Source organism: Hermetia illucens, chromosome 6 (assembly GCF_905115235.1).
Source record: "Hermetia illucens chromosome 6, iHerIll2.2.curated.20191125, whole genome shotgun sequence".
Classification (NCBI taxonomy): domain Eukaryota; kingdom Metazoa; phylum Arthropoda; class Insecta; order Diptera; family Stratiomyidae; genus Hermetia; species Hermetia illucens.
The window spans coordinates 19,214,542-19,233,742 of NC_051854.1; the positions used below are offsets into that span (position 1 = coordinate 19,214,542).

General features: G+C 43.2%; 1 protein-coding gene across 4 annotated transcripts in view; it reads left to right on the forward strand.

The window, feature by feature from the left end:
* The window catches only part of LOC119659063 (feline leukemia virus subgroup C receptor-related protein 2), a 159,582-nt gene that overhangs the window by 82,593 nt on the left and 57,788 nt on the right, over positions 1–19,201 (forward strand). For all 4 annotated transcript variants that reach the window (XR_005250316.1, XM_038066975.1, XM_038066974.1 and 1 more), the window contains exon 6: positions 17,411–17,506. Coding sequence is in view for 3 of the 4 variants with exons in the window: in XM_038066975.1 (XP_037922903.1) it covers positions 17,411–17,506 (96 nt within the window). In the remaining variant the exon portion in view is untranslated. The remainder of the gene's footprint in view (positions 1–17,410; positions 17,507–19,201) is intronic.

Genomic DNA, 19,201 nt, shown 5'->3' on the forward strand with positions numbered 1-19,201 from the left:
AGAATAAAAATGCCCGTGTCAAATGAGCAGCTGATTTCTCATTTCTCATTGAATGCAGCGGTGGAGGCGAATTCATATTGGCGCCACATCACTCCGCCCCCAGCTAAAACCGCGCGAGTTTCACCACGTTGGGTGCCAACGTTCCAGACTGCCATTGGACTGTGGATGGTATGCAGTAGTCCTATGCTGTTTAAAGCCAAGGAGCTTTCCTAACTCCGCGAAAAGAGCAGATTTGAATTGCATTCCCTGGTCCGTGATAATGACGGCCGGAACATCAAAGCCCGGAATCCATTCTCGACAGCGGGCCTCGGCACATGATTGCGCCGTAATATCAGACAGAGGTATTGCTTCAGGCCACCGCGTAAACCTGTTGATGATTGTGAGGCAATACTTGAATCCGTGCGAATCTCGCTTGCTCGCTCTCGTGCTTGCTGATCTTACACTACTAGCACGCGATGGACTGTCTGGCACAAGAATTTACGTTGTTCATGAACGGCCAGAAATATTTTTCGGTGAGTAACCTGGGTGCGCAAGATCGTGAACCGCGTTGAATATTTCCTTGTGAAAATCGGCCGGAGTGAATGGCAGAGTAAGTAAGAGTTTGCGCCGAAAATAGGAGACTCCATGAATTTATATTTCGAATTGACCGTCTTTTTGTGCCTCGGCGAATGCCGTATAATCGACCGGGGCCGGGGTTGTGACCGCCGTAATTCGATACAAAGCGTCTGCAACAACATTGTCTCTACCCGACAAATGTTGGATATCAGAAGTAAACTGGCTGATATAACTCAAATGCCTAAGTTGGCGAGGGGACATTTTGTCTAAGCGCGAATGTAAGGAGCCTGTGGTCCGTGAACACAGTGAACAGCCTACTCTCAAGGGAGAAATGCAAGTATTTTATAGCGTGGTACGCGGCGAGTAGTTCACGATCGTAGTCGTTGTAGTTGCGTTGAGAATGGTTGAGCTGTTTTGAAGAAAAGCTCGGCCTCAGCAGACCACCCAACCTCGCAGGAGCCTTTAGTTTTGGGCCCAGAAAAGTAGGCATTCAGGATCGCTTTCAAGAAACAACGATAAAAATTTAGCATGCCCAAGAATCTTCGAAGATCCTTCACCGTGGTTGGTAGTGCCTCAGTCTTGTCTGGGTTAGGTTGAATACCGTCAGGGGCAACTAAATGGTTTCGTTAAATAGAGTGGATGGACCTCTGGAAAGTCTGCGAAGCGTTGCACAAGCCTAAAGTCACCCTAGTGAACTCGAAGAGTTCGAAAGGTGTGTAAATAGCCGTCTTCGGGAATTACAGGGATTTGGTAGTAAAACCTTGGTTAGATCCAAAGTCGTAAAAACACGGCAATTGAGTGGTATGGGATATCGGTCTGGAACTGTCTGCGCGAATGCCATGGTCGGCAACGTCCTCGAAAATTATCGAGAGAGTGTTATCTCGGTAGAAATCTTCCCTGAAGTCTGTAACGAGGTTGCGGGGTCTATCAATGTTCTATTCTACAAGTCAACCAGCAGCCCATAGTGACACAGGAAGTCGGCGCCTAATGCGCCACGAAAACGTTCGCGCGTGCACACCTCGTGCACTTTATCGGCCGTGGCGGACAACACCTCCAGCAATCTCGAGTCCACAAAGGCTAAGATGACGTGGGTGCTCTCCAGGAGTCACTGCAGCCAGAGAGACTTTAGCAGTTCCGAACCGACCTAATCCCCACCCAGCTGCTTCATTTCTCGTAGCAACCAGTTGGGGGTACGGTCACCTAGCGTCAGTTCATTCAGCAAGTGATTCGACTTTGCTTCCTCCCTCACTGAAAGGCACCGGATCAGCTGGTCCTTCAAGAGAACGTACGTCCAGCACGTCCATGAGGAGTCCTATGGTCTCCCCGTCGAGACCGATAGGCGCGGGTCCACCATCACGCGCCTCCAACCGGGTTGCGTTGCCAAAAGGTAGGCAAACTAACCCGCGGATTTCTTCTCACGCGACATATTTCCGCAGGATCAGTGGAGACAGGAGAAAAAGAAGAGAAAAGAGAAGGGAGACACCGGAGCGCACAAACGACTGCGGCCCCAACGGCTTTGCGTCCTCCGACGCAATAAACTCCGCAGCCACGTAAAAAACGGTCTGACAGAAACCGGAGGGAGTAAATGTGGAAAAACACTGAAAAAAAAACTTCCGCCGACAGTAGCAAACAATAAATACAAATGCTAATAATAATAATAAATAAAATAAGATAAATAAGATGACATCAAGCTGCATGCTGGTACTGACAACCATCTTAGAAGTATGTTGCGAATAATAGACATGTTCAGCCGGCATGTTCAGATGGCTGTGTGCTGGGGAGCTCTTTGCTGAGACGGAGGGGTTCATGTGTGCCATTCAGGATGGCGTGGTCGCCACTCGAGCTTATAAAAAGCTCATCATGAAAGAACGGGTGGAGAACGACCAGTGCAAAATATGTGGTTCGGCGTTAGAGACGTTGGACCATCTCATTTCTGGCTGTACTGTTATGGCACCGGTGCAATACATCACCAGGCATAATGCTGTATGTAAGTTTATCTATCAAAACCTTGGATACAAGCATGGGATGATCACGACAACATGTGCGGTTTACCGATATGAGCCACAAGTAGTACTTGATAGTACTGCTTACAGCATATATTGGGACCGGCAAGTTCTGACTGATCGCCATACTGCACACAACAAGCCTAACGTACTGTTAGTTGACAAGACGGGTCGCTCGGTGTATATTATTGATGTTGCTATCCCTCACAATAGCAACATTGAACGGAAATACGTGGAGAAGAAGGTGAACTATGAGCCATTGGCTCGGAAAATCAAAGAAATTTGGCGTCTCGAGCGGGTGATTGTAGTTCCCATAATATTGTCAGCTACAGGTATTGTACCTAAATCCCTCACGGCTTCCCTTGATGTCCTGGGACTTTCGCACAGTCTGGTTCAAACCATGCAGAAGTACACCATTCTGCATAGGTGCTCGATGTTGCGGGGAGTACTCGACGGATTCTCCCACTGACCTACCACCGGCCACCACCACCAGCGCCCCTTTAGTTTCTAAGTAGGTAGGATCGTCCGAGCCTAAATGCTTGGCACTTAGTGCTAGTATTAGGTAAAATCCGGCTTCTGCTGAGATTGTGATAACTCGGGAAATAAAATTGAAATGAAACTGATAAATAAAAAGAAATAATAAAACAATATATAATAGTTAATAAAAGAAAGTGGGAAAATGAAATGAAGAAACTGAAATTACCTGCATCGTCGTGGCATAAGCTGGAATTGATTGGCTGACTTAGCGCGTCCCTTTTGTATTTCCCTTGTCCGCTGGAATTTTCTTTGTCCCATCGAGTCGCTAACAAAAGCTTGGATAATTGCTTCTGGACTGGCAAATCACTTCACTGTTATGGCCTTCACCGGATTCAATGTTTCAATAAATATTCGCTATTTTGCAATTGGAAATTGCCGAAGACAATCCGAGGAAATTGCATGCCCGACTTCTTGAATCTTACGACACTTCGGCGTAGCGACCGTAATTTTATTAAAACTCTTGTTTATTGCTTGGTACTTTTTTCCCACGTCGGAGTAACCACTTTGCCCTCTTGGGTAAAGGGGTAAAGGTAAATTACAACAAATGCACCACTTATTCATGAATTAAAATAATTAAAAAGGTTATAAAATTATATAAATTTTCGACGGACGTGACTTGACTTACCGGAAAACCTGACCTCTTCGCTCCAGTCCGATGTCAGACCGTCAGCTGTCTCTGCGGCCATTGAATGCAGCGACGGAGGCGAATTTATGTTGGCACCTAGGTTCGCGCCTCCCATGTGCCGCCATAACAGTATGATGCGCTGATGCAACTTACAAAGCCCCTCAACCTTGTATTAACACTAAGCTCTAGCGATACTTTTCCTTGCGGAGAGAGACAGCCCATACTTCAGAACCGTAAAGAAGAACGGACAGTTAACAATACCTACTGGATAGACGACCTCCGACATTGGACGTCAGCTGGCAAATGGCAACTTGTTCAATCGTGCGTGCGTCAAACAATGCTGCAGCATCACCCGGGTATCCGACCAAATGCAATTCATCAGACATCTCAGTAGATGGACATAGAGTAGATCGCTAAGCCACCCCCAATGTAACCTTTATTTGGTGCTAACCTGCCCGGGACTCGTAGAGCGCGGTCCTTTAAATAGTCCCTTAATATCCGCAAAAGGTAACCTGAAATATGAAAACGATTTTCGAGTACCTGAAGGTTGTGGCACCACCTCGCAAAATTGAAGATATTTCTTATGTCTAGCGTCACAGTAGTCGACATTGGCGAATGTGTGTCTCAGCCAGTTTCACCCCTTGGGCAGCTTCCTCAATCGCATCAACTGTGGATCGACCCACTCTAAAACCATTTTGTGTTGGCGAGTAGTCCCCGCAGCAGTCTTGGCTTGATGAGCTTCTCAAGCAGTTTTCCCGCTGTGTCCAAGTTATTGAAAGGACGGTACACTGACGACGCCTCAAGGTCGCCTTTGCCTGTGCATATCAGCATCAGCCTCGCAACATCCAGAGTGAGGAAAAAACACCCGCTGTCCGGCTATGACTTAGACACAAATTTAAGCACTTCGCACCTCTTCTAGTTCCCCCCCCCCCCTCATTGGGAGTGCAGTCAGATCGTCTGGATAGAGTAGAGTGCCTGTACGATTTCTTTCATATTGGCTACTTCCTTGAAGCAGTATGATCGATAGACATCGAGTCTTTCGGTACCTAGTTTATAACCCCCTTAACTTCCTTATTGTCGTAAATTAACTCTTGCCGGCAACGTGTTGTCTGCGGCGGGGTTCCTTTTTCGCCATCTTATATGTTTCGTATCCCAGGACTACCTCATCGTGGCCTCTTGCGCGCTGAGCAATCACCGAAATCTAAGACAGTGGCTTCGTAGACTTTCAATTTCGGCCACCCATAAGAGCAGAGATAACTTCTCATGATAGAGTCTTCTTTTCGGGGTCAATGCATTGCAAGCTCCGGACCGAGTTTTATCGTTTATTTACGCCTCTTGAGAGGACGTCGGTAAATTTTCTAACGCCGATTTTCCCCATGTTCCACTCCGTAAGTGTGTATCGGACGTGAGAACATTGAATGGAGCCATTTGTCACTTCATAGGAAATGTACTGATAATCAGTGACCGTGAAATCCATCGTTGCATTGCTAGGATAGGAATAGTGTCTTGGCAAGGAGGACGTCAGAATCTGGAAGTGCTACCGATCATTAAAATAATAAGTCCTTTCCCGGCGGCGCTTACCAAAATTTATGTGCTTGGAGAATCTGGTTGAGACATGCCGCATTCGAGGGCTCACCATCTGCCCCACCAAGGCGTGAGCAGTTGAACATATTAGAACCTGGACTGAAGCCATGGTTTAGTAATCAAGGATTTTGCGATGGGCTCCTTGAGTTGGGTTGCACTGATGAGGGTTAACTAAAGTGACGCTATAGGCTAACTTCATCCTAAAAGAACCGTTTTGTAAACCTTCGACGGGAGTAGCGTAAAACAGGGGAGCTAATGGCATGAACGGGACTGGCTCGATGCTCGTTAGTGAAATCAGATCTAAGCTGACCCGATAACACACACAGGCTAGCGAATGATATGATGAGCATTACTTCACCTTGGTGGCAATTCTTAATAAAATTGATGGGACCTAGTGAAAGCTGCTGTCAGAATGATTGGATTGTAGTAAGAAAGGAAAATCTACCAATCCAATCCAGAAGGGCAAACTTCCTAAAACTCCCTTTTGCACCACGCTTCTAAATTGGACAAAGAATTCGCTATACGTTGGTTAATGGCAATAGGAGAAATGTAATATTTCTCCATATGCACTTACTCATGCAAAAGCACAGAGATCTCTCCAGAGGCCCAGCATCTCACTTCTCCAGTATGTCAATATTATATCGCCAGAATTATCAAAGCCAAAGGTCGTAGTAAGTGAGGTCAATCCCTTTGTGAGGCACATATCGACCGCAATTTACGACATCTTACCCGGAACTTCTAAATCCTCTCGATGAAAGAGTAGCGCGACAAGTGAGAAGGCATACATCCATAACCGAAACTAGGATTCGAAATCTGAGCATTAGAATCAAAATACTACTTAGCGTCCCTCCTTCATGTTTTCCATAGATGAAGCCAAGGTAATAACTGATGTGATGTTCGTTCTACCGGTTTTGTAACTGATTCGTTGTAATATGAACGAAGTCCAGATTTTCCCAATGGATAGTATTTTCGAAATAGCTTGCCTTTCCATAATACCATACAAGTGTCTGAGTTAAATATGAACTCTTTTCGAAGAAAACCAAAGGAATACGCTTCAACGGTTACGGGGGGAGGCATTGATTACAATAAGCCACAGAGTAGTATGCTGCTTTCTTTTATTTTGACTATAAAATTATATAATTCCCGAATGGCCAATATTTGAGTCCTTTTTATAAATGATTTACATTCATTACACAACAGAGAAGATAAGAAAAAAGATATATTCAACTCTCACCCTACTCTCAAAGATAACATCTTCGCCACTGGTGAATACTAATGGAATTCCGCAACATTCCTTCAAGGACTACAAACAACCGGGATGAAATCTCTCTGTTCCTCACGTTCACCTGTCTATCAAAAAGTACATTTACATAGCATTACGAAAATATTGCGTTTTTTCTGCGAAGTGAGTTTATTCAACCGGAAAGCTTTGATATTTCGATCAATGGAATGAATACAGTGAATACAAAAAGATTACTAAAAAGTTTCCACCCCTGCTCTGGTTTAAATGCAAGGTCTTCATTTCGAAAGTTTGGGATTGGGGTGCAACTTCTTTAGGAGTTCATAGACGATACTGTTTAAACTTTTTCTATAAATGTAGAGTTTTAAATACAGAAATACAGGTAAAAGCCAGATTGTAAACATACCGAAAAATTCATTTAGATGCAAATTAAGAAGTTTAATAACTTTTTCGAATGCTAGGTATGAAAGGTTGTGCGAACATATTTTTATAACTATGATTTGCGGGAATGGAAGTTCGAAGGATATTCCCTTTGAAAAGCGTGGGGCAGTTATATCGTCGGGTATAGTTCAATAAAATAAGTGTAGCGCAGTCAATGCGTTTTTGTACCTCGGTTGAGGTCTTCCACCTCTTTTCCAGTTCCAGTTTGCTTCTGATATCACCACTCCTATGAAGGTGAGCTATGTTGTAAGTCAGGCGCGTTGCATAGGAGCCCCCTCCGTTCACCTGGGATTTTTATTATTTGTTTTATATTGGAGTTGCTCTCAATATCGAATCTGATTATTCTGTGATCCGACATAGAGGGCTCATCCGACACCCTCCAATTCTGACCAGTCAGTTCATCAGAGTATTCCGCAGAGTTATGTTATATCTACTACCACCTGTCTAGAGCTAGTCACGAATGTTGGAGTGTTCTTTATGTTATATATTTCTAACTTATTGCTAATAATTAATTCGAGAAGGTACTCACCTCTTCGAATAGTGTCGCTACTTCCCCAGACTTCGTGATGGGCGTTGGCATTGTAACCGAAAAGAAACGGTAGCGCCCTGCTCTCACAGTACTTCACCAGTCTAGCAACTAGCTCCGATGGGATCCGAATGTCATCTCCTGCCCAGACTGCCTCTCGAGTTCTCCCCCGGTTTCCAGTAAAACTTACAAAGCTACAAGGTCTCCAGTCGGGAATTCTGAAAGGCATATATATTTTAAATTACGTATAAAAATGACACAAACTCCTGGTTCTGCTTCCAACTTCCATACCGCGAATATACCCCTGGTACATCCAGGGCTAGTGAGTTAGCGCTATTCCAATATTATCGTTGGAACTTACCCTTCAACTATTGCAGATGTAGCCTTTGTATGGTGGGGGTTAATCTGGGCTATCTTAATGCTCTCTTGGTTTTTGGAGCCCTCCTCCACTGCGGAAGTATCACTCCCTGCTTCGACATAACGCTTTCCTGTAAGTCGCTACCCTAAGAAATCTAGGTTTAGCTCGTCCAGCTTCTCTTCTTTCCGTGGCAACAAGTCCACTTCCCTGCTTGATCTAGTCCTTTCATCCCCTATAGCCTCCGAGATCCCTCCGGGGACCTAACTAGGTTCTCCACCGGATGTTTGATAACCTCGAAGGATTGGTAATCCATCCCGATCGTGAACAGTCTACCCTTGCCTTCCACCCATCTCGTATGAAGATCCTCATTCTGACAATTAGGAGGCCCATGAGGTCTTCCGCTCCTAGTGCTTCAGCTTTAGGAAAAAACACTGTCATCATGTATGCGGTTCATCAGTATGTGACTTAATCGAAAGCGTATCCCCGTAAACATAAGCTTCGCAATCGATCCCTTGCACATCTGCTTGGCAACAAGGTCTTCGATAGTTTCCTGCTCCTCACGAATAAGCAGGAGTGAGCGAATAGCTTGAGAAACGTTTTTAGCAGTATGGCCAGTCGAATGCCCTTAACCGCACTAGTATAGCTAATGACGGGCTTCCTGACTCCTGCCTTTATCCATGATCCTCACGACTCCCTGAATTGGGGGAGGTGTTTTTCAACTCCCTAGTCTAGATCCGTAGCGTTTTGTTGATAGTAACAGTGTAGTAGTAGTATCACCATTCACTAACGGTCTTGCACCCTCGAAGCGAGACATATCCTCCTCAGGTTGGCCCCTGGGAAATGAATTCCGCATCAGTTTATCCTTTACTTAACAAATTTTTAAAGTTCACGAAACCAATAGTCTCGCATAATCTCATTTGAGCCCCACAGATATGGTTCAACACGTCTCCTTAACAAATCCTGTCAACTATTGCTACGAATATTATTATTAAAAATAAGGTAACAGAAATATCTTCAAAAAAGCCCAGAGAGAGAATAAGTGTTTTGAAACCCTTTTTTCAAGGCTTCTGGAGTCACTGTCAGTTTTTAAGTCATTCTTATTTCGCCCTCTTTTTCTTGTGCCTTATGATGGAGACTATCTCCCTCTTTTATGCTCTTCGTGTGGCATCTATTTTTGAATGGGTTTACGCCGTCTAGAATGTTGCTCCGGCTAACAACTCTTAAGCCCGCCATCCACGTACAGTTCAGCCTGTCGGTTATGCCGGAATAGCCCGCAATGCACCCGCCCACCAGCAGAATTGAATACACCATCCACGTACCGGCAAACCGCAACATCATTAGTTAAACTCTGCACGTGGAAGGTCTTGGGACGAGAATTTGAGATATTTTTGTATGTGAGCATTTATCAAGAATGTTCGTTAGCAATAAAGATAACCATAAAATTCTCGCTCATTAGCCTAAACAAACAGAAATCCTCGTTCACACCCTAAACCAACATATCTGGCCGAATCATTTTTCATCCGATCAACGGCCACTAGAAAAGTCAAAACTGACAGACAATTGCATCCCATCCACGTTACAGTCGCTGGTCAAATGTGGACTATTCAAACGTAACTGACGGCAAAACTGTACGTACATATTGTAAATAGACCGTTGCAAAGCGAACTGAGAAAAATATGAAAGAGGAGGACACATTTGAAATCAACTTTCTCCAAGTAGCCTCTAGGGCTCAAAAATAGAAGAGAAAGAAGGACAGAAGGAAACAATAACAACAATTAACGCTCATATAAATGAAATGCAAAAGTAAAACACGAAACAACGAACAAGGACTAGACAGTCAGCTCTGCTCATTAAACCGACAGAAGGCTACAGATTTGCGTAAATTTTCAGCGAAATCCGCTGTAAGATCAAACCTGAAAAGAGCGGTGCAAAAGTGTCTTCCATATGGAAAAACGATGGCTTTTGGACTCCTCGTTGAATTAGGTCCGAGGACAAAAAACAGTATGTTCTACGACGCGGTCAAGGAGCTGCTGGAAGAGAAGACTATGGTTTCTAATCAAAAGTATGCGTACTCTCTTGAAATCCAACACCTCCACTGTCTCCCAGAAAAGGTAGTAGTGGACGAAACCAGGGCAGCATGACGCGGGTAAGTCACAAAGACATGTAATGAAAAGGGGAACTGTGTTCTTTGTGAGAATCGTGACGCGTCTGCTGGGAGCGTTGCATACATGCACTGAAGACTCAATTCCTGTCCAGTCTACAGAGCGGAAATGCACGAGGCTAGGACGCATCCACATCCTTCAAATTAAAATCCAAAGGAATACAACCGCTCACGAGTTGATAGTGCAATTCGATACTAAAGTAAAATTTCATCTTTACTAATCAGCGAACAATACTGAGCCCAACTTCACAGCATCACGACTTATTGGGTATCGCTTCCATCTGAATTCAGGTCGGCACCCAAATTCGAGTTCTTGTACAGCCTAGGGGGATGGGTTTGTCTGGATTTGTAGCATTGTTAGCATTTGTTGAAATAATGCCAGACTTTGGACGCACGATTGACATTATCGGCTAATGATGAAGACAATCTCCCTCTTTTGTACTCTGTTCGCCGCCTACACGCCGTTTTAGGTATGGAGTAAAGGATAACTTCGATGCTAGGGCACTTACATAAGGTTTGCATCACCATGACTCCAGAAGAAACGAATCCTGGAAATAGCCAAGTGATGGATGGGTGATATCTTCTAAAAGACTTCTTGCACTGTGGAGCTTTCATGTTTAGGAGCGCATCAAGACAAGGCAAGCGTTCGTTTTATTGGTGGAAGGCTGAAATTGCAGATCTACGGAAAAGCTATGATAAGCTCCGCCTTCGACAAAACGTTTAGCCACCCGGGAGGAGATAGAACTGACAGAGTACATATGAGCAAAAGGGAAACTCCGATAAACAAAAGCAGTGCTACCTGCTGGAAAGATCTAGGTGGTGACTGGGGTTCATGGCAACTTGATTATAAACACCCAAAAAATCAAGGCTCTGCGGAAATCCTGTTCACTTAATGGCGGACTGATGGACCGCATTATACGAACCTTATTACCTTAACATCCTAAGCTACCCTCTGCATACCGATCACTGTGTATGCTTCAACTCACTGAAGTGTCATGTGCTGCTTACTTCAAGGCAGTTCGGTTGTAGAGCAGGAATATCTACGGTGAGTTCTATTACGGAGATCTCAGATAGGTCCATCGAGCTAAGCCACACAGCGGGTAGTGCGAACAAATGTGGCAGGCAAACTAGAAAATTCATTGCACACGCCGAGCCATTTCTTCCAAATATTGAAGGATGCTGGTGACGCAGCGAAAGGGGTAGGTCACATCGATCTTCGGGCCGGGCCTCTGGAACACTTCCTACGATAGTCTAAATGCACATATACTGCAAAAGTACAAATAAAACTATGAGACATCTTTAGTAAATATTAAGGAACTCTAAACGTGTGTTTTAACGCCTCGATGATATCGCCCCAATTGAGGCTATGAGTAGTGTTGCAAGTAGGACTGTTAACGCAGTGCTTGAGGCTTTTGCAGTGTGCACTATATCTTCGATGGATCCCCGAGTCGATTTGCTGATCCTGAAATTGTGCTGCGTTTCAAGTAGCTTCCAAGGTAGCTTTCTACCTCTATGATTTTCAATATTAAGTAGAACCTGTTAAATTATTGCTGTTTCCATACCTATGGAAAAACTTCTTCGGATTCGTCGGTGTTCGGTATCTATATAACCTCCACGACTTGTTGCAGTAGATTCTGTGAACGGGGAGAATACATTAGATATCGTTTTTGGTTCCCCTCTAAGCAGTTTGTGCATAGAGAACCTGGAGTCATAATTTGTATTCTAATCGTCAGTGATTGGTGGATTTTGCGAATTTTACTTTTCACTTCTGAATAGAATCAACATAAAATTCTTCTTAGTTTCTTTAAAGTTAGATCAGCGCCCTTTTTCCTGAGTTACACATTTTCTACTACTTGTTCCAATCCTTGAATAGTTTAGTTTAGTTTACTGGGGGAAGCCGCAGCTCCGAGCACTAAGGCCATTGTAAGGCCTATGTACCATCATCTATTCAATGGCTTCCCGCCTACAGCATTCGCAGGCTTTTGCGAATCTGAGAACATTTTCCAGAGACCAGTGCGCAGATTCTTCATTGCAGAAAACCTTACCAAGATGTCTTCGTCTGAGATCTGAGGAGGCCGGGCAGCTGCATAAAAAGTGCAGAGCCGAATCCTCCTGCTCACATTAGTTGCACATAGCCAAAACCACCACCCCAATCTCTTACATACGGTAGTTTAAGGAGCAGTGTCCCGTTAAAAGCCCTACTAGGGGTTTCAAGTTCTACTTCTTAAGGGACGACAAAAATGCCGCTCTGGCGACCCCAGGTTCTTTCACAAGGTTTTTTTTTGCCGACAAGAGTTCAGATTTCTCCACTCGGATGCGTGAATCCTTGCAATTTCACCCTTCAGAGTGGACTTCTGGATCCATCCCCTCAGCGAGCAGTCTGTCAGCCTCCTCATTACTAGCAATGTTTGAGTACCCCGGCACCCACATCAGGAATGTTTCGTTCAGTCGACAAAGTTTCAGCAGCACCTGATGACAACTCCACACCAACTGGCTTGATATGTCGTTGCTGTTTAGTACTGATAATTCTGCCTGACTGATTCGAATGGTTCGACCTTTCCATTTTTGTCGCAGACATTCTTTTGCTGCCAATGAAATGGCATATATCTCCGCCTGGAATATAATAGTAATAATAATCGTTGGCGCAGCAATCTAATTGGATCAGGGCCTTGTGTGTTTGAGCACTTCATTTTAGAACGTAACGGTACACTACAGAATTATAGTACACTATAGGAGGCAATGTGGTCAGCATTGAGAGAGAGAGTTGGTCTATTCGCAAAAGCGTGTCCATGATGATCGTTTAACCGATCTTATGCTCTTCTTTAGAGCCTTCTGTGCCCCTTTATAGCGATTCCAGTCAGCGGTTAAATCACATTTCAAAGCAGGATTGAGGAGCATCCTTGCCGTTCTCCTCTGTTTTGCCAAATCCGAGTTCCAACATGGTGTTTTACCTTTCTTTTTCATCTTGAGTGGACAGCTTTCTTGGAAAGCTTCTCTCTTGCTAGCAATGATCATCTGGGTTGTCTTCTCAATTCCAGCAATGGACTTGATGCGCTTTCCAGGGATCTCAGGCGTTCAGTTCTATGTTATATGTCGCCCAATCTGCCTTCCACGAATCCCGAAATTGAGTGGGTGGAGATGGATCTATGCCCATTACGAAATCCATACATTTGTGATCCGAGTGTTTGATATCGTTTGATACTCACCACTCTCCGAACAGAGCGACGATGTCAGAGGATACCACTTTGCCGAAAGTGGGTTCATTACCCAAATTAAAGATCTGCAGATCGGTTCGTACTAGATACTCCAGTAGTCTCGATTCTCTTGCATCGATGTTGGAACTTCCCCAGCATATGTGGTGATCACATCACATCCTGCTATTACCCCCATGCCTCTATTTTTGGGGATAGCTCTGATGAATGTTCCTCTGAGAACTTATCTGCGTCATAGGGGAAATATGCAGAGCACCATAGTATCTCTTTATCTCCCTGTTGACTTTTTATGGTTAGCTTAGCCGAATTGGTGTCGCCATCACATAGGCCGTTAACATAATTATCCTGAAAGTCTTTTAAGACTTCCATGCAGGATCTGGGTCGATCACTTCCATTGGCATACAATAGATCAGCATTTAGGAAGTTTAGGCCCATGTATTTATATTTCCTTAAAATTGTTTACATAATATACATAAGGAACGTATGTCTTATATGAAACTATCTAATACATAACACATATTATCATATGGTTCTTATCTACGTAAAATCCTATAAATCCGTAGATTATATTATCTTTTATTAGGGTCTTTCTGAGCAGCGAAGGTGCACAAATGCATCATCGTTTATTATTCAACAACAGGACATGTTGTGAAGGAAAACATTTGAGCTGAGTCGGGTATGACGAGATATAGAAAATGATAGAAACCGAAATATTTATAAAGCTCATACGGAGGAAAGAAGATGCGCAAATGCATCTTCGTTTATTATTATTTAGAACCAAGATTTATGCTGTTCGTTAAAAGATGCCGACGGTGCGGACGGTTCCATAACTCAGGTTGCCTCTTGTCGTTAAAAATGTCAACCAATTTCTTGTCTTCCTACCATCTACAAGATTTTCACTTCAGTTCTGTGCGCGAACATCTCAAAACATCTTAATGTTCATAAATTGATAGCTGAGGAGCAAAAAGGATGCGCAAAAGGCTCCCGAGGCTGCAAAGAACAGCTTATAATCGATACGATAGCTGTAAAGCAGGCTGTCCATCAGAAACGAAATATCTCGGCAGCCTTCATCGATTATAAATCAGCCTTTAACTCCATATCACATTCGTGGTTACTGCAAGTGTTACGCTTGTATAAAATCAACCCGAATGTCGTTCTTCTTCTGAGAACAGTAGTGAAGAATTGGAGCACGAAGCTATCGGTATCCTCACAAACATCAGGAGAGATACCAATCAGGCGTGGCATTTTCCAAGGCGGCTCTCTAAGTCCATTGTGGTTTTGTTAGGCTTTGAATCCGCTATCCCACCTTTTGCATGAAAGCAAATACGGGTTCCAAGTCAAGCATGGCATATTGTCGAAATGTACATTAAGCCATTTAATGTACATTGACGACATCAAATTGTATGCCAAAGACGAGAACCAACTTCGCTCCTTGCTGGACATCACCATCCAGTTCAGCAGGGATATCGGCATGCAGTTGGATTTGGAGAAATGTCGCATCAAAACAATTAATCGAGCAAAACACACCGACAACGAAGGATACACAGGAAACAATCCTCAAACCAAATACATCAGGCTACCGTCATGGCAGATAATAAATTATTTCCTTTGAACTTGAGAAGCACAGAATGGGATCCCATGACAAATGTTACTTCAGCCCAACAGAAGGTAGACATTCAAGGAGGTCATATTAAAAATTTGTTATTGCCAGGCATTGACATCGAAGCCAAATGGTTGACTAACGGTGTACTCTTCTACGAGACCGAAGCATTCCTAACTTCAATTCAAGATGCCTCGCTCTCAACAAAAAAATATAAATAGTACATTCTTCACGACTCCTCGATCACCAAATCCAGTTGTAGGAGGAGACTATCCAGCACATAATATCTGCGTGCAGATGCTACTGCTCACTCGAGGTGTACTCGGTACTCCGAGTACACCTCGTCATAACTCCGTCTTTAAAACCTTAGTGGCGGACTCCGCAGAGAACCTTGGAAAATGATCGGGTTAAACTACTGTGGGATACTATTGTCACCGACCAGAGTTTTAATCACAATAGACCCCATCTAGTTCTGCTTCTCAAGAAGAGAACGAGCGGAACACTGTTGAAAAACAGTTAGAAAAAACCCGAAACTACTGCCCCTTGGCGGACGATATGAAGCAAACTTGCAGACTACAAAAGATCGAAGTAGTCCCAGTCGTAATTTCAGCGACGGGACTACAAACAGATGCAAAAAGCGGTTATTCTTGTAACCTGTGCTATGGTCCCAAGAGTTCTGTCCGGTAATAATCTGACCTAGTGGACTTCACTCTTGATTTGTACTGTCTTCGATTTAAAATCTATGTCTCTGTAGTTTAGAACCACCGTGTCATCGCTTGAAGAGTTTGTGGCAACCGGGATGTAGCAATACGTTTTCGCATGGTCTGGTCGAACACACTTTGCGTTGAAACGCACCATCACTGGGATGCGGGCCTTTAGATGTTGCCTTCAGCTCATCCTTAGGTTGGTCGCCCTCGGTCCGGTTGGGCAAGAAGAGGGTCCGTGGGTTTTTTTAACTATATATATATAATAAAAAAAGGTTGCAAACCCTCATAACGGAATCTGTCCTGATGTTAACTATGCACTTAAGAGTTTTAATAAATAAGGAACTACTGATCGTGACCTGTTCCCGTATACTTTGACCCCCGGATTGAACGGCCCCAAAGTCACCGACTAGGATTTTGAGATTTCGTCTCCTTCCATTCACAACCACGATTCTAAATATCCTTTTATTATTCCTATTATAATGTCGCAATTATTAAATTTGACCAGTACTATTCCCTATATTTCAGCATTTTTTTCTAAGTTTTCTCTTTCCCTAGTATGGTGCAATGGCTGAATTATCTAAGCGTCAGCCTCTCATCTTCGGAATTCGCTTCGTCATGGATCTTTGTGTTCGACATTTTGTTGCCCCGCTGTTTTGAGCTTATTACTTCCACAGTATTAACCGTGATTCATTTGAAAGTCAAACAAAGTCCCATTGAAAATTTAATAGAAACAAATAACAATGGCCAAAAGAAACTGTTTGCATGCCATCACTCCACAAAGCAATGAGCAGCACTCACTCATTTACCTATGACACGACTAAGGTAAGGTACAGAAAAAGGTCCAAATTAAAAGTAACTATTCGTATTATATGCTCCAAGCTCAAAGGGAAAAAGTTAGTCTATGCGAAAATATTTCAATGGCCCTTTTGCTATAGAATAGCCAATAACACGAATTTGCTCTGTAAAGTCCACTGACACGTATCCAAAATGATTGAGATAAAAAACTGTACGTGCTCCCCCCCACAATCCATCAGCAACGCATTATTCCCCCATCCCGACGATATTTACACTAAAAGCATCCCCATTTCAATGGATACCCAGTTTCCCTAATGAGCCCGGAAACCTTGAAATTATTGCAAAGTTTCAACTTGTATCTAAGCCTTAATTGAAATTTTGCATGCTACATAAATTCCGTGCGACTTATCAAAGAAAAAAAGGAAGCAAACGACTATCTTTCTTGTATTGAGAGGGACCATGAAGTTTTTGATTGATCAGGACTAATGCTTGCTTTGTAAACTTAAGAGTTCAGTTACGAACCAAGGGAAAATAGAGTCAGTGTCAACAACAAGAGCGATTAAGTAGATAGATGGATAACGTACTAGAAGAAATGAAAGGAAGTTATCTTTCTGCAGAGTACGCCCTTATTTCCTTTTTTCCTCTTATCAATATCTGATAGGCCTGGGGACGTGTGAAATGATGCTCGAAAAGTGACCTTTGCGGAGAATAATCAAATAACAACAGCTTAAGATACATTTCGATATCGGTAGAGATGACTGGAACTTTTAGATCGATTAATTTCCGGAGAAATAAGAAAGCTTTCAGGGATAATGATGAAATTACGGAATGAAGTATCTGTTATCTGACTGCAATGAATGGTTCGCCTATAGATTTGGAGAGCACTTATTTCGGGAAAGGAATTGCAGGTGGTTCTCGGGGCTAAAATAAGCGCCATGTTCTTGAAATATGATTTGTATATGTTGAGCAGAAAGTCCTAACCATATCAATTGAAGGATATCTTTAAAATCCATCGATTTATTCATATACTATAGCTAATAACATCATGTTCATTTTTATCTTGCAGGTGTGCATTTTATCACTTCCAGCTCCACTAGCGGCCGTCTGGTTTGGACCAGACCAAGTTTCGTCAGCATGCAGTATTGGTGTTTTTGGAAACCAGGTAAGAGAGTTGCGTATTCGTACTACTTTTTTGGGTAAAACCAAACCTTATTAAAATTAAAATAAAAATTTAACGATCAATTACTGGATCCATGGATGCTAAGCAATTATTTCAATTATATATTGACCAAGTCATAGGCAGCTTGAAAATAGCTCCAGCTGAATCCCCAAATTGATGCAATGCATGGGAAGTACATAATGTCAAATTGAACCAAAAATCACTCCATTTTTACCAGCAGTTTCATTCAAAGAAGATGGTCTTCCAACAGGGGATCTGTCTGTCTATCATATGCACTTTTTTGAGAAACAGTTGCTCCTATTGATATCAAGTATGACGGGAAGATGGGCACTGTGAACCTCCACGTGTGCAGTAAGTAGCATCGAGTAACATTGAGTTTAAGAGGGGTTCCTTACATTTTAGAAAGTGGGTCTTAAATTTGATTTTTTTTTCGCCCAATATAGTCATGTTGGGCATCAAAGCAAAAACCTCGATTAATAGTTTGGCTCAAGTTCAGATATTTTATACAAAAAAAGAGAGTGCGGATGCTGTAAAATGATCATTTCTTTCGCGGAGCCATTCTCAGAAGTTCTCGGGAAAAAATTAAAAACTTGGTACTAAGGTTGTTGCAAATGAAATGTCGGATTTTTCAATGAAGTGAAGTTAGTTATGATTTTAATGTTTAAAATTGCCGCAAGGTGACTCTGGTGGTATGGGATAATTGAGTATAAATAGTCGTTCGTTCGATCAAGGAGTCATTTCAGTTTCAATCGTCATTGAAGTTCCAAGTAAAACTCAAAGAAAAAAGCATGGAAGGGAGTCAAAAACGTTTACTTTTTCTATATGAATTTAAACTTGGTCACAACGCAGCGGAGGCAACCAGAAACATTTGCAGAGCATTTGGAGCTGACGCAGCAAACGAACGAACGGCACAGCGGTGGTTCGAAAAATTCCGATCAGGCGACATGACCCTCCAAAGTGAACCTCGTGGACACCCAGGACCATCGATCGACAACGACGAGTTGCGTTTGATAGTGGAATCTGATCCCCGATCATCGATTCGTGACATTGCAGAGAAAATAGGCGTACACTATTCGACAGTATCTCGGCACTTACAACAGCTTGGAAAGGTGAAGAAGCTTGATAAGTGGATTCCGCATGAACTCAACGAGCAAAACATGGCGCTGCGAATGGAAATATCCAGTTCTCTACTCAACCGCAACAGGAACAATCCCTTTTTGCGCAGAATAGTGACATGCGATGAAAAGTGGATATTGTACGACAACCGTCGCAGATCAGCGCAATGGCTAGATGCCGATCAGCCTCCACAACACATGCCAAAACCGAGCCTTCACCCGAAGAAGGTAATGGTAACTGTTTGGTGGTCTGCATCTGGAATTATTCATTATTCGTTTTTGGAGCGTGGTGAAACAATTAATGCAGAGAAATATTGTGCCCAACTTGATGAAATACACGAAAAATTACGTGTTCAGCGGCCTAGATTGGTCAACAGAGATGGAGTGATACTGCTCCATGATAACGCCCGACCTCATGTTTCCAGAATGACGGTCCAAAAATTAAATGAATTACGATATGAGACTCTTCCTCATCCACCATATTCACCCGACCTCTCGCCAACCGACTACCACTTTTTTAAGCATTTGGATCACTTTTTGGCGGGGAAACAATTCAGCAATG